General features: G+C 45.2%; 1 protein-coding gene across 2 annotated transcripts in view; it reads right to left on the bottom strand.

The window, feature by feature from the left end:
- Positions 1-15,019, bottom strand: part of FGF12 (fibroblast growth factor 12) — a 228,899-nt gene that overhangs the window by 76,979 nt on the left and 136,901 nt on the right. For both annotated transcript variants that reach the window (XM_086754965.1, XM_086754964.1), the window contains one exon: positions 3,832-3,942. In XM_086754965.1, the coding sequence (XP_086611091.1) occupies positions 3,832-3,942 (111 nt within the window). The remainder of the gene's footprint in view (positions 1-3,831; positions 3,943-15,019) is intronic.

Here is a 15,019-nt window from a genome sequence, read left to right as displayed (position 1 = left end):
GGAACCAGAGAGGTTATGAAGCTGAGGAACAGCTCACTGCTGGAGACATTTGAAACAACTAGAGAAGGCTCTGTGCAGCTGAAGATAACTCAGCTCCAAGTAGGATGTTGAACTGGAGACCTCCAGACGTTTCCCCACTCTTAATCTTTTTGTCTTTCTGGCTGGAAAGCCCCAAACAATATCCTAGGTATGATAGGCTGTTTCCACCTGGCCAGTACAGCTGACTGTCCATTTGCTGAGGCTTTTCAGACCTTCAGCAGGACTATGCTGGCAAATGAAGAAGTCCAGTTGCTCTCACAAAGAAGGGGCATTACCCTGCTCAGCCCAGGAAAGAGAAATAACGATGCAAGCACTGACTGCAACAGCCAGCCCTGAAAGACCACTAGAGATCACCAGAGATGAAAGGCAAAGATACTGCCCCAGATTCAGGTTCATATGTAACATTACTAAGAACATACACAAGGGTCTGAAACTGTGCTCTGATTAGAAGAAAATTCTTCATATATCCAAATGCAAGTAGGCAGAGAATCTGTCATCTTGCTTACATTAAGATGGCATGCCTTTAACTGCACTGTCTAAGGAACAGATGTCCCAAGCGCTCTTTCGCGGGAAGCTGGCTGGCTGCCCACTCAAATGCCATTAGAACTTGGCTTCTGGTTTTTTTTTTCTTTTTCTTTAAGTGAGGAGGTGGAAAATAAACGCCATCAGCCTCTCAAGAACACACATAAAATGGGCGCAAGATAATTAATTTTAAAATTGCATAAATATTAGCAGTTCCTCTTATATAAATAACTGGATTTTTATTAGAACTTTTAATTGCATCAGACATATCTGAGGGACATGTCGTGTCTCATTTTAAATGTTTACTTTGCCAGAGTAAACCAACCTAATGTATCGCATGAAAATTAAGCTTCTTTTCATAATGCCAATTTGAATAACCAGTGTGTGCCTACAGAACACAGAGAGAATTATAGAACACAGTGTTCGCCTTCTATTTTACTGTGCTAAGATGATTTCTGCATGGAGAATAGAGGGTCATCCAGGGTGGGAAGGATCCTGCTGCGGCCATCAGGATTGCCCTTCTCTGCCAGTGGATGCAACTTAACCAACCCTTCTCCAGGGACAGCAAATATTCTCTATCTAGTCTTTGGTGAGTTTTGTCCTTACACAGAAATACTGCACACACTTTGACTGTCTGGTCAGGAATCTTCTGGAGAAAATACCAGGGAAGTAAATCTGTAAGCTATTCACTTAGATAAGTGAGTTTTGACTTTTTTTCTGGTCAAAAATTGAGATGTTTGGAGGAACAGAAAAGGAAAGAAAAACAGTCAGTGTGCTTTATTTTGGCATTTCCAAAGTGAAAAATGTGATTTTGTTTTGAAGCTGTAACTGGAATATTCATATAATATAAAATGTTGACTCAAACTGAAGATTTATAAAGGAGAGCATGTGGTAAAAAGTTAAACAGAACTGAATAAAGCACAGTCTTCATTTCATTTTCAGAAGTCAAATGTTATCAGGTTGGATTTTTTCCTCTTTTGATTTCCCCTGAGATGATGGGATGGGGAATTCTTTGGCCTCAATCTTTTCTCAAAAACTTCACTTAAATTTCCAATGCAGCCCATGACTTTGAGCAAGTGGTTTGGCACAATTCAGCTAGATGCCTCCTGTCCCACCAAGCTGCCAAGACAGGACTGTCATCTCACCAGATAAATTTACGCTCTAGAAGTGCCCTTCAGCCTATCTATTTCCAATTAAGATGACAGGGTGGAAGTGGCTCACAAGTACTCAGCACCTTGCCAAACTGATCTCTAACATTTCTAATGGGACACATAAATAAGAGCTCTTTGGGTGATTAGGGCCCAACCTCAGTCACGGGGACTCAGGAGGTTCCCCTGTACCCATCGAGGCGTAGCCAAAGGCAGCTTCCCTCATTTCCCCTGCTAGCTTGAAATATTGCAGAACGGCTTTCACATTTTGTTCTCCTCGGCTGTTTACTTAAATTCATCTCTGCTTCCAGTTAAGCCCATTACTTTGTTGTTCGGTCCTCACTGATAGATGAGGGTAATGAATCCCTGTCATCTCTAGCAGTTCTTCCCATGTCATTGACAAATAGGCCTCCAGTGGGATTTTCTGCAGATTGAGAACACTCTACGTCTTCTTTAAGGAAAAGCAGCTAATACAACCCAACACTGGGTCATTACTCGCCCACTAAACCCCACTGAACTCATCACATACGTCGGTGTCTGCCCGAGAAAGTCACAAGGCCAGACTCTTCTTGTAGGAAGAGACCTGTTTGGTCTCATGGAATAAATGTGTGTATAGGAAGGCCCACAGGTTCTCCTGCTCCAACGTAAATTAGAAGTTGTGTCATTGTAACTTGTGGTGTTTCATTTGTTCAATATTAGGACATGAAAAAAGGGACTAAAACCTGATACATGCATCTGCTGCAGGCCAAGTTTCTGGTGAATGCGGCCTCTTGGATCATTTCACAAGGTCTTTGCCAGCCTCCCACAATTTTAGTTGTCATCTTCTCAAAGCTCCTCTCTTGTGCACTGCTCCACACACAGACCCCAGCCCTGAGCTGGCTACAGCACAGCAGCTACCACCCCGGCATCTTGCCACTTTCCTGGGAACGGGGCAAGCACCACGGATGTGGAGCAGCAGCCACCTTGCACCCTTGTCCAAGCACACCTTCACAGGACAACATTCCTGTCCTGCTACACGCGCTGCACCACTGCAGACACGTCTCACCTGCAGCCCAGGCTCTGCCTTCCTGAAGGAACAATGCCTTCAATCCAACTAGAGCTGTTTTGAGTTAGAACAAGATTTGTCCCAAATTAAGTAGGTTCCTCCTTTCCCAAAGTACGTTAAGTCTGCTTCTATCAATCTTACTACACAGATCAATTTCTGATCAACTCTAGTAATGACTGGGAAGACATCTTTCGTGCTGGACAGGCTAGATATGTCTCTTCAGCAGTGGTACAGGGAGTTTCAAATCAACACAGGATGACCCAAATCAAGACCAGAGTCCTACTCTGTTGATGCAGCTTGTGGCACCAGGGATCTGAGCTTATTACTGCCCTCCCAGAAGCATCAATCTGAGGCCTATGAAACTAAGAGATGCTGTAGAAAATATACTGCACCTTTCTTAACCTTTTGAGGAGCTTTGGTATTGACAAAACCACTTTTGCGAAAGTAGTTTGGCTACTGCTTCGCATTTGTTTAAACCAACATGGCTCCTGCACAGGAGCATCATTTTCAAACCTGTTGCACTTTGCTGTTCTTTGTTGGGCAGCATGAACCTAACTAAGCCCTTGGAACAGGGTTTTGGAAGATGACCTCCTTTGGAAAGGTCATTTGATACCCTCAGCCTTGACACTAGCATGAAAGCACTAGGACTTTACTGAACAGTTGGTTTTCTCCAGCCTGGAAATTCCTGATCCTTACTGAATTTTTCAGGATAAAATAGTGAAAACAATTTTTTCCTCTTCTCCTTGGAGAGAGAATTTCCCATATCCTTTACCCACGTGGCATGTGTATAAATATAATCTCCTTTCTCTTCTGGCAGCAATTCAAATCATGGGTTTTATTCTCCACCCCACCCAGATGGCAGCTAGAGAATCAGGGCAGGAGGGAAGTATATCGGAGAGGAAACATATGATATTATACAGGCAAGATTTAAAGGGGAAGGATAGATGGAAAAATGTGCAGAAAAACAGCTGGCTTCTTCCTAATTCACTCTTTTCAAAAATAAAGCTGCACAAATGAGACCCACTAGGTGATACATTTGATTGTAATTGGGTTGCAAAACAGGCTAATTTTTCTTACTGTAGTCGCTGTTTTCGTCCTTGGTCCCATCAATTGTACCATCTGGGTGCATCTGCAGGAAGTATTCCTGCTGGCTGAATAACCTTGTCACAATTCCTTTCAGCTGGGGTTCTGCAAAAAAATAATAATTATTGTTAGACACACGAAACATGCAGCAAGTAGCAAGAAACCCAATCTGCTTGGCCCCCATTAAGCCCTGAGTAAATGTAGAAGTGCTTGGCAGATAAGACAGCTTTCTGTGATTCCTTTCAAGCATGGTTGTAAAATATTCATATATACATAGATGTACAGGCAAATAAAACTGAGATCAGATGAGCAGGTAAAATGCAATGCATAATTGGTGCAGCAGAAAGTAACAGATTTCTGGAACATCGCTTTGCTGAAAGTTACCTACCAAATGAAAGTATTTAGATAGCGTACGTATTCTGAATATGCTGCTCGTTCAGAAGAATATTTGCTAGCAGTGCTGCAAAGAATTTGCTTATTGTTTCCTATTCTGCCAATGAAGGCAACTACCTTGCTTTCTCTGTGGTTGATTCACTATCATGCAGTTCCAGTTTTATGCCAATGAAAATCTATTTAAATCAATGGTATTATAGTGGTGTAAAATCAAAGTAACCGAGCGCTGAATCAGGCTGCATGAATCTAACTGTGTGGGACTCGGAGCAAAATCCTGAAAGGAACAGATGCAAGACACCTCCAAAAATGACCTCTGAAGCATTTATGGGCACCTTAAAACGCCTCTGTTTTAAAATGCTGCATGTTCTTCCCTCTCAAAACACGTGCCACATACTCTGTTAGATGAGAATCACTCTTTGCCTTTAGCAGAGTCCTTTCCCAGCCCCTGTACAGCATGAGCCAGTCATGGGCTGGCTAGGAGCTCCACTATTGCCTCTGCAATACTTTATACCGGTGCTGAAGAGGACAAGGAAAACATGAAAAAAAGCAGAAACAATTTGAACTTCACATGACAAAGGTCTGCAGTGTTACTGCCTGTCTCCCTGCCGTCCACCTGATCAAACACAAATTAAGGAAAAATAAATTCAATTTTAATCATGAGTCTTACGATTTGTCACAGGCATTGCTTCGGGAAAGCAAGCTAGCCGGCTACATGTGAACAGACACACTAGCTGGACTGCAGAGATCTTCCCTGTGTGACAGGAGTTTGTAGTTTTATGTTACCGCCCACCAAAAGTAAATAAATAAGACCTAGTTATTGCTGGCTCAGTAGACAGGAAAAAATCCAGTGTAGCATACCAAAATCTCGTCAGCCTCCCATCTTTCATGCCTCTAGTGAGGCTGTTTAATAAGCCATAGTCCTTATATAACTCTGGTCACGTTGTGCGTTGAAGTGTTTCCATTAGGAGCCCCCGTCTCTAACGATTTCGCATCACGCTGTACAACTTCCATCCGAGGATGGCAATCCCAGCCCGGGCTTCTGCGCAGGCAGACACCCCCCCACAGCAAGCGCAGACCTCGGATGAACACAGGCTGCAGGGGCAAAGGATCTCTGCTTCGGTAACCCCTCTGCCAGCCAAGGGAGAGTCAGGTACTATTCTGTAGCTACAAAACCCACTGAATAAATCAGTATCAGCTGGTTTCTATGCTGCCTTAAAAAAAGTGATTCCACAGCAACCAAAGTGTTGTACACTGCAGGTGGGCTTTCTCCTAGAAAGACAACTCCAGGACAGTAAATAAGTATAATTGTACCAGCCATCTACTAAGAGCTAATGTCAGTCAAACCAATATATGTCAAACTGAGACGTGGATTGAGCTAAGTGTTTCGCTTTCTTCTTACCAAAATGAAATGTCAATTTTGTTGAACGCAAAAACTTGATTTAACGGCTTTTCTAACAAGCACATCAAAGCTAGAGGAAATGAAAAGCTGTGTTCTTAGGCACAGATGACTGCACCACGCTCCTCGAGCCTGTCCTCTTCCTCCCTTTTATCTAATACCACAATAGTAAAGGCACTAATAGGCACTCTCTGATACGAGACCCACGTTTGAGTCCCTGAATGAGTCTTAGCCTCATTTTCACTCTCTGGTTAAATTTTAATGTTTAAGTACTTTGCACAAAATGGAAGAGCTCCCAGTAGGAGAGATTTAGAAGATGCTCCTGCAGCCTGAGGCTTTCTGTGTGGTGGGGAAGGGGGGAGATCTTGTCTTAAAAGCTCCTCAAGGATAAGAGAAGTGGAATTAAGTGGAGATGAAAAACAACCCTGACCTTTTCCCCTTTCTTAGGAAGACAATTTGGCTACAGGATAAAAGGCCCTTTTCTTCTTCTTCAGGGTGCAAACTATACTTCAGTCTTGCAAAGTATTTTGGAAGGACATGAAAACCTCTCCCATTTTTTTCTAAATAGCCTACTGAGTGAAATATAGAGCAAATCTACTCATCATTAGTAGCTTTGTGTCATTGTTAGAGTTTAGCCAAAGAGCACCTAAGATCCCCTGAGGTCCTCCCGCATCCATGCTACAGATGCAAATACTGTTGCACCAAAAGGCAAAGTGTCACTACAGTAAAAGTCAGGGTAAAGCCTCAGCATCCCTTTTTGTTACTGACCTGACATAATCACAGGGTCAGATCTGATTCAAGCTTTAACAACTGTCTTCTTCTTAATCCCAAGCTTTTCTGAATCAATGCCTGCTTAAGAACAGGTTGGAAGAGAAATCTTATATGTGCTTTTTTTTTCCTGACTTGACCTGGTTTTGCTGAAGTTTGAGGCTCATGCCCAAACTCAAAGGAAAACTCAAGGGTAGTGAAGCAGAGATCTCTAAGCCATACACAAAACCACCATGTTCCTCCTGGCCCTAACACAACTCGACAGCAGCAGTGTTCCTGTCTCTGCGCTGCACAGATCCTCTTCTGCAGGAGCATCCCTGCTCCACAGACATTTAGGAAGCAGTGCTGAATGCCTTTTCCAGACACCAAATGGTCAGAAAGCACTTTGGAGACACATAAAGATCTCTCCTTCCCTGGTTTCTGCATTTCCTTGGGTCTCTTCTGGAGGAAAGAAGCTCTGGTAAGCAGCTGCACCTCAGGATGCCCATCTGAACTAAATACAAAAGCAGCATAGAGAGATGCGCAACCAGCACCAAATTATCTCCTTTAACATGGAGCACAGCCCAGGAGGTTTAGGGAGTTGTCTGGGCAATGGGTGATGTGTCTTCACCAAGTACAGCTGTCTCTTCACCTGAACTGGGCTCTCTTTGCATCCCAAAACTCAACAGATAGATCAGGCCAGGTTCACAGGGTCCCAAAACCATCTGCATCTCTCCACTGATTGCAAAGGAACCAGCTCAAACGCTATCAACTATGCTGCTGACAACTGGCAGAAGAGCTGCTTCCTATCAGGGAACCTCCTGTGTCACGTCTGGGCATAAAGTGAGATATTGGGATTTGTCATTCATACAGCAAACAATGTTGCTGGGAGGTCTCAAGATGGAATTTTAGGCGAAGGCAGCTTTTAACAAGGAACAAGGATCCACCTATCTTCCTCCCCAAAGCTCACTACAGAGTTATTACCTGAAAAGGAAACTGTACAATCACAGGACAGGATTTTTCCTGCTGGCCCAAAGGCAAAACTCTGCATATGACTTTTTAAGAGATTCCCTACTTTTGTCATATCGTGTATTTTAGCATCATTTCTTCCCATCTACAGAGCAATTTTATCACAGTCTTCCAGCACTGATATCCCTTATGTTGTAGCAATCATGCTGAAAAACTCAGTTTACAGAAAGCTCTCAAAACCAGCACATCTCTTTGTCAATTAAGGATGGTGGGACATCCAAATAAGTCAGAACAGAAGACAGAAAGACAATGAAATAGACTGAGAACTTTTCACAGTTTAGCAATAAAATAAAAGGAAGATAACAACCCTTCCCAGAAGGCAGTACTCCCAGTGCTCATTGGAGCCCTGAGGGAGGAAAAGTAGAATAAAAACCCACACCCTTTATATTTTTATTTGTCTAAAGCTCCCTCAATGATCCTGTTCCTGGCTATAATCAGTAAGAGAAAGAAACAAACCATAATAAGCACAAAACCTGCCACTAACTCTTCCTGTAATTCGCAGAATTCACCAGGAATCAAACTCAAACCTCTCTAACCTTATTATTGTACAGTAAAGGGGACTCGGATCCTCTTCCTTTTAAAGGAGCAATCCTGCGTAACACACTTGGGATAAACCTATTCCTCCCACTCAGGCTCCTCCATACACTCTTGTATTTTGCTGTCCCTGAAGAAATTGAACTAATGTGGACAACACTTCAGCACCAACTTAGCACCTCCCTAAACACAAAGTCAAGTACTTCAGAATGGATTTAAGAAAGAAGTTATGGCTGCCTTGATCCCAAAGTACCAACTAAACACAAGAGATTCCCACGCAGTGTATATTCCCAGTGCAGACTCCATGCTATTAGGATTCCCATACAATATGCAAAAGCGATATTTTTACCCTTATTTTATAAGTAATACTGTTATGCTTTAGGATGCCTACTTTAAAAATCCTGTTCTGGATGCTCATAGACAGGTGTTCAGGGCTGAGGGGCACTGAAGAAAGCTCAGCAGATCCTCTCCTTACACTGATGCAGTGACCTCAAATTCTTCAAATGCAGTGCTCCAAAGAAGATGCAGAAGATCACCCTCACAAAGCATCCCCAATGGGAACAGTCACAATGCAGAACAGACCAGTGAGAGTAGCAGGAGCTAAGCCATGGCTCTGTTCCTGGTCTGCAGCATCTGCCAGGCTGGGGGCTTTCTTTAGGGTGAAGCACAGTTCTCAGCTGATGACCCTTCTTAGAGCAGTTATCCAGCAACCAACTCACTGCATATCCCCTGAACAACATCCTGCCTGCTCCCCTTTCCACAGACGAAACTTACCATCTCTGTCTGCCCTGCTTTTAACTTTCTGAGCCCTTTGACACAGCTGAGGCTAACTAAGTCATGATCTGATTGCTAATCTCCTTGTCTCTACTCAAATGGTAATGTGATGCTGCCATTATTCATTTCAGCTGTCCTGCTGCTGAGCCTTAAAGTCATCTCAGTTCATCATCAGCTGCTGTGCTTCCTGCCTTACTGCACAGCTATTCTCACTCTCCTGGGGCTTGCCAAGGACATCATAGGTGCAAGCTGCTCCCACATGCTTTGTTGTATCTCCAGGGATGTGCCTGCAGAAGGCCAGGGAATCATACCCACATCAGCTACCCCCTAGGGTCACATCCCTCCTCCCCACATCGCAGGCACTGCTGGAGTTACTAGCTGCATGCTGTGGGGAAAAGAGCAAGAGCTGCAGCAGGGACACTGGCAGAAATGCTTCTTATCAGAAATATCACTGGCTCTTCAATGACCTTTTCTTTTAGTTCTGCTATTTAAGGTGAAGAGGGAAGTCACTGCAAAATGGAGAACGCACAAGCAGGATAACTGCCCTTAATGCAGAGAGGAGCTATGAAGTTATGCTCCAGCACCGCATTTAGCAAAGCCTTACGGAGTGCACTAACTCTTGCTTACTCCCAGAACTAAAGCAGCAGCACAAACCTCACAGTGAGGAACCCTGTACTCCATCAAGCACTGTGAGGTGGCTCAATCCAATCCAAACCCTGCGCTCTGCAGGACCAAGGAATAGGGCACAACGCTGATTTCCAGCTGAGACTTCATCGTGGAAGGCAGCCTGCCACAGCTTCATTTCTCGCAATCCACAGAACACCTCTCATTCCACCAATGTTTTAAAATAGAGGGAGGTATACTTAGACTTGATATAAGGAAAAAAAAAATTACAATAAGGGTGGCAGAACACTGGAACAGCTTGCCCAGAGAGACGATGGATACCCCATCCCTGGCAACGTTCAAGGTCAGGTTGAACGGGGCTCTGAGCAACCTGATCTGGTTGGAGATGTCCCTGCTCCTTGCAGGGGGCTGGACTGGATGGGCTTTAAAGGTCCCTTCCAACCCAAACCATTCTGTGATTACCTGAGGTGGCAGCAAGTCAGACCTCGTCTTGCCTTGGGCTGGGAAGTCTCAAGGGACTCAACAAGACCCTAACTCACAGAAGTCACCTTAACCTGAACTCTCCGTGTTAGTGGTAGGGATCTCAGAGGGGCTGCTTTTCAATGATCTCTTGAAAAGACGAAGGGCTCAGCCACCTTCCAGGGATTTGAACCACTGGCTCCGAGGATTATTGCAACTCATAGCGACGCTCTGGTTGGCAGGCAGGCAGGCCTCTGCCTGAGGTTGCTGGTGCAGAACTGCTTTTAAATCCACTCCAGAAGTTACTGTGCTGGGTGCCAGCAGTACTCTGCACTGGTTATGGCATAAACTCTGAAGCTCTTGGGGTTACTGTTCTCCACGCAAGAAGCTGTCAAACAACAGAGGACTCTGCTAGCTCAGACGGCAAGCAGCCATTTTATATTCAGGAACCTGCAACAAGGTACAAGGAAGGTACCTACAGTGTAATTTCGGCAGGACACTTGCCTGCTTGTTTGCTTTCTTTTTCTGCAGCAGGACACGCTCTCACTCAATGCCTCTGCCTGGCCTTGGCACAGCAGGGCTGTCAGAGACGCCAGTGGCAGGCTCCCGAAACAGCCCTCCTGGTACCTGCTAAGGGCATCCGTCTGGCAAAGGGAGACAGCATCTCCAGCCCCGATCTGAGCCACGGCTGGGCATACCGCTGACTCTCTTCTGTGCCTGTGCGACAGCTTTGATGAGGATCTGACTGCAAACATGGGACCTGTAATACATCTCAGGAGCATATTTCACCTAAATGTTCTTTAAACATTTGTTTATTGCAATTAAACATTTTAGCCCGGAATTTACACATTCCATTATTCTTATTTTCCCCCATTCAGGCTGCAGCTGTCATAATGGGAGGTTGATTTATGACTCACCCAACCAGCACTCAAATCCTTAACGCACCAAAACCAGCATTCAAGTCAGAGCGTAAACTGCTCCTAATTTACTTAAATTAACCCCACATTTAAAGTCCCACCACAGAAACCGCGGTTCCTCTCCCCTTAAATGGATGGGTTCCAGAATACTCAATAAGCCAAATACTGCAAACACACGCAGACAGAGAAGGGCACTGAAATCCTTCCTTCACAAGTACAGTATTAATGAAGGCTTGTATCACCTTGGCACAAAAATGCATCAGTGAGCTCCACGCAGATTACTATGGTGACAGGCATCAGCACAGAACTCGGGGAGAATGAGAAGACTAAAAGCTGAGGGAGAAAAAGGTTGGGTTTTTTTTCCCATCCAGGAACTGCTAAGTTCTCCAGGGTGTTTGGAGTTCAGATGAAGTAAGTGGCTGTTTCCAACCAAATGCACCTCTGTTGGTATTACCTCAACTCACTACGACAATTCACACTGAATCCAATCAAATTGGGAAGCACAGGAATAACAGCAGTTGCAGCTGCACCAGCAGCTGCTGCCCTTGAAGACCAGGGGTGCGTTTACCCCGGCCAAATGCCTTCCCCAACTCTTCCAAGCTGTGACCACGGCAGAGCACGAGCCTTCACCAGACATGGGTGTCTGTGACTGCACGTGCAGTGAGTCAGGCACAAAGCAGGTCGAAGCCTCCCGAGCCACACATGGGGACCCTGGAGGACACTGCCATTCTGTCACTCAGGTGCAGAGACAGGAAATCCTGCTGCAAAGTGCTGAGCATTTTCAGCTCCCATGGGAGTCATTGAGTACAGAAAAGCACACAGGCAGAGGCAAGGAGGACGTTTCCCAGCCCCACAAAATGTTTTCCATGGCTTCTGTGGCTAAACTCAGCAAAATTGTTCAGTTCAGAAGGACATACTCTGCCTCAAGGAAGCCTACAAGCAGCTGGCCTGGATGAAGTGGGCAATGCAGCCTGTAGCATCCCAAGGAATAGGCAGGGAGAGGGCAAATGAACTGCAGAGCTGAGCAGTGTTGGTGGCATTTGAACACCTCCTCAGGCTGCCTACACAGATGTCACATCACAGTGGGCCACAGCAGCTGCCCAAGCATCAGGAGAGGCTCCGTACCAGAGCTGCGCATCCAGCCCCACCTTGCAAAGCTGCCATGAACCGCTTCAAATTAGGTACAGCCATTCAGCTTAACACACAGGCACGTCACCCAGCCTGTAAGTAGGATGGAGAGATGTAAACACACTGACTGACTGATGCTAAGAAATTTATTCCCCAGGTCTGTGACTCTAGGGGCACCAAACAGTCGGTCCCGACTCCTTTCCCGATGATGCAGAATGAAGGCCATGCCCAGCTCCAGTTCAACATAATTACAGGGTTAGTGTAACCCTCCAATTACAGAGATTTTATTTTGAGAAGAAAATGATGCCGGGACAATAGGGCTGCATGGCACACTCGTGTATTTACTCATCTCAAGTGTGAATCTCCACCCAGCGCTAATAACTACAGAGAGACAACTGGTGTTTCCAGGATGCATTACACGAAATAACAGGCTGTGCTGACAGGGATGGCCTCTGCATTTGAAGGACAAGCTTCTGAAAACGACATTTCCCTAACTCAGAGGGATGATGGGCTCAAGCTGATGACAGCACCCATCAAAGCAATCGCCTCCTGTCACCGACAGTGAGTCACTAGAGCAGAATGGCACCTTGTAGGCAAAAAGAGCATCCAGAAAAGTGACTTCCTTTCCTGTGCTGATGCCTGCAAGGAGGAATAGTAATTAGCCCTCCAGCACTGAGCACAGCAGCCTGCCTGCACCCCTCTACTAAGGAGCAGACGTGCAAAGCTCTGCACCATGTCTGCTTTGCTCTTACAAAGATGAGTCCCTCCAGGGAAGTCTATTTCTCACTTGTAAAGTAGGTGGAAAGGATGTGGTTGCATAGCACCGGCATTCATGCAGGCTCTCCCATATCCAGGGAATCAGTTTATGTGGATATTAATACAAGTTTGAGGTAAGGGGCAGAGAAAGGAGTCATATAAAGCATTGAAAATCAGGAATGTAACATGGAGCCACTGCTATATATCTCCCCAGAACTTCTTTTTCCTACAAGCCTGTGGATGTTAGAACTTAGAGAAGTCACCCTGCAGCTCACTTGCTTCTCAAGCTCCTGATCCCCTGTGACAGCCACCTAGGGTCCAATGCTCAAGGACAAAGACATCCAATGTCTTGGATGGGATCTCCTAGAAGGTAAAGGCCAAATGATAAATATACACGATACATGAGCTACTCATTCCGAGCAGTCCTTGCACACAAGCCAAGGACAAGACAGCCATCTCCAGCAGTGCAGAGCCAAAAGAGGTCCCCAAAGACTGTCACAGGTGAAAGCAATGGGTTAGGAAGTGGAAGAGGACTGATGGCCTAACTGCCACCAGTTATCCTGGCACAGAATTGCTGACCACCTCTGGGTGAAATTGTCTAACACAACATTTTGTTAAAAAATTCAGAGTAAGAGCAGCTGAAGCTGTACACAAACTCCATCTCATTATTGGGGGAAAAAAAAAGGACATCTGAAAAGTGTAGAAGTTTTTATTTTCTCTTTTGAGGCAATGTTTTGTTTGGAAATTTAATGGAAAAAAGAAAGATGTTAAAAGAGCTGGAGATGAAAGCTGAAGTTTCATTTTAAGTTGACTGATATATTGCATTGGATCTGAATCTCCTTCTCTCCAAAAACTTATTTTATTTGACCAGAGAACCAAAAAAAAAAAAAAAACAATTCTTCATACAGCTACACTCCTGGGTTTGTCTTTGCTGCCCCCCAGGACACAGTTTGTGTTGCTCTGTTGATCCAGTGTGTTTTACCAGCAGTCAAAATTTCAAAACATTTCCCTTTAACAAGCAATCTTCTACACCCGCATTGACTTGAGCTCTGATGAGGAGAAAACCAAAGCCTGACAGGAATGGAAAGCTTAAAGGAGAGATGTAGGGCTGTTCCAGAATTTATGCAAGGTGAGCTTTTTCATGTAAGTGAATATTAAAAATGAGAAATTTAATGGTAAAGAAGTCATAGCTAAAGCTCCCAAGCTATCATTTTCCAGCACAGTCAATGCCTTGGCTACTGAAGGTTAAAGCATGCTCATAAGTATGGATAGCAAACATGCAAGATATATTATTTATTTTGAGGAACACCCTGCAATTATTCCTGACATATTGTGTAATTAGCCAAAATTACAGCATATTCACTCAGAGTGAAACAGAGGATAGCATAAATATTATGTGTGAGCCCACAATCACAGAGCACGTTTCATTTGGGCACAAATGTGACTCCATCAACCAACTGACCGTGTGCCCCTTCACAGGGGCTCCTCCCTGGCCCCCGCGGGCTGTGCCAGCTCCCAAGTGGGCGCCCACAAAGGAGAAACATTGGGACTAAAATCCACATCTTACCCTAGCTGGGAGCTCTATTGCTGCACAAAGATTTAGCAAATGGGTACCCCCGCCCTGCAGAGCTTTTGCGTTGAGGGATGACTAAGCCCAAAGCTCACAGCAGCAAAGAAGGGGTCACAGCTACACTATCCCCAAGGAGGTGAGAGAAGGCAGGCTCAAAGGATGATGCCACTTGCTGGGCTTTGCTGCCTGGAGCTGGCAGGAGGGAGAAACGGAAAACCAGCTCTGGCCTCTCCCCACGCTTGCAGCATCTCTCACCCTACAGAGGGATGGAGGGGGACAGGGTTTCCTACAGGAGCACGTGTCATCCAAGAAGCATCCTAAGGAGTTGTTTGATGGGTCAGAAATCCTGGGAAATCTTCTAGCAGCGCTTTGCTGCTTGTACATTTAGAAAGATTGTGTTTTGTTCTGTGCACCCCAATGCACAACATAAAACTTCTTCACTGTCAGTTAAACAGATTTCTTCCTGGTTTCCTACAAAGATTTGGTGTGGATATTAGCAAATTCTTTCTGCCTAGAATTTCCTCAATGGGAGGATGTAAAAAACAAGTTAAAAAACATCTGTCTGGTGTCAGTGCAGGGCTGTGGTTGGACTAGTCAGCTTTGGGGGTCCCTTCAGCCTTGCTTCTAGGAGACCGTGACTTGGTGACATTATCACACTTCTGCACCCCAAGTTTGTTGAAGGGCTCCACGACACCGTTCCCAGCTCCCCTCGACTCGAAGTGCCCCTCGCCAGGCACCAGATCACTAATAGCCCTCGCATGAGCAGAGCAGACGCCATCCCTGCTGTTCACACCCGCCACAGCGCTGTGATTTGTGCTATTCTCAGATGCTAAATCTCTCCGCTTCCCCTCATCA

Source organism: Chlamydotis macqueenii, chromosome 9 (assembly GCF_036417535.1).
Source record: "Chlamydotis macqueenii isolate bChlMac1 chromosome 9, bChlMac1.mat, whole genome shotgun sequence".
Classification (NCBI taxonomy): Eukaryota; Metazoa; Chordata; class Aves; order Otidiformes; family Otididae; genus Chlamydotis; species Chlamydotis macqueenii.
The sequence above is the reverse complement of the archived record's forward strand: the minus strand, read 5'-3'. Positions and strand labels throughout refer to the sequence as shown.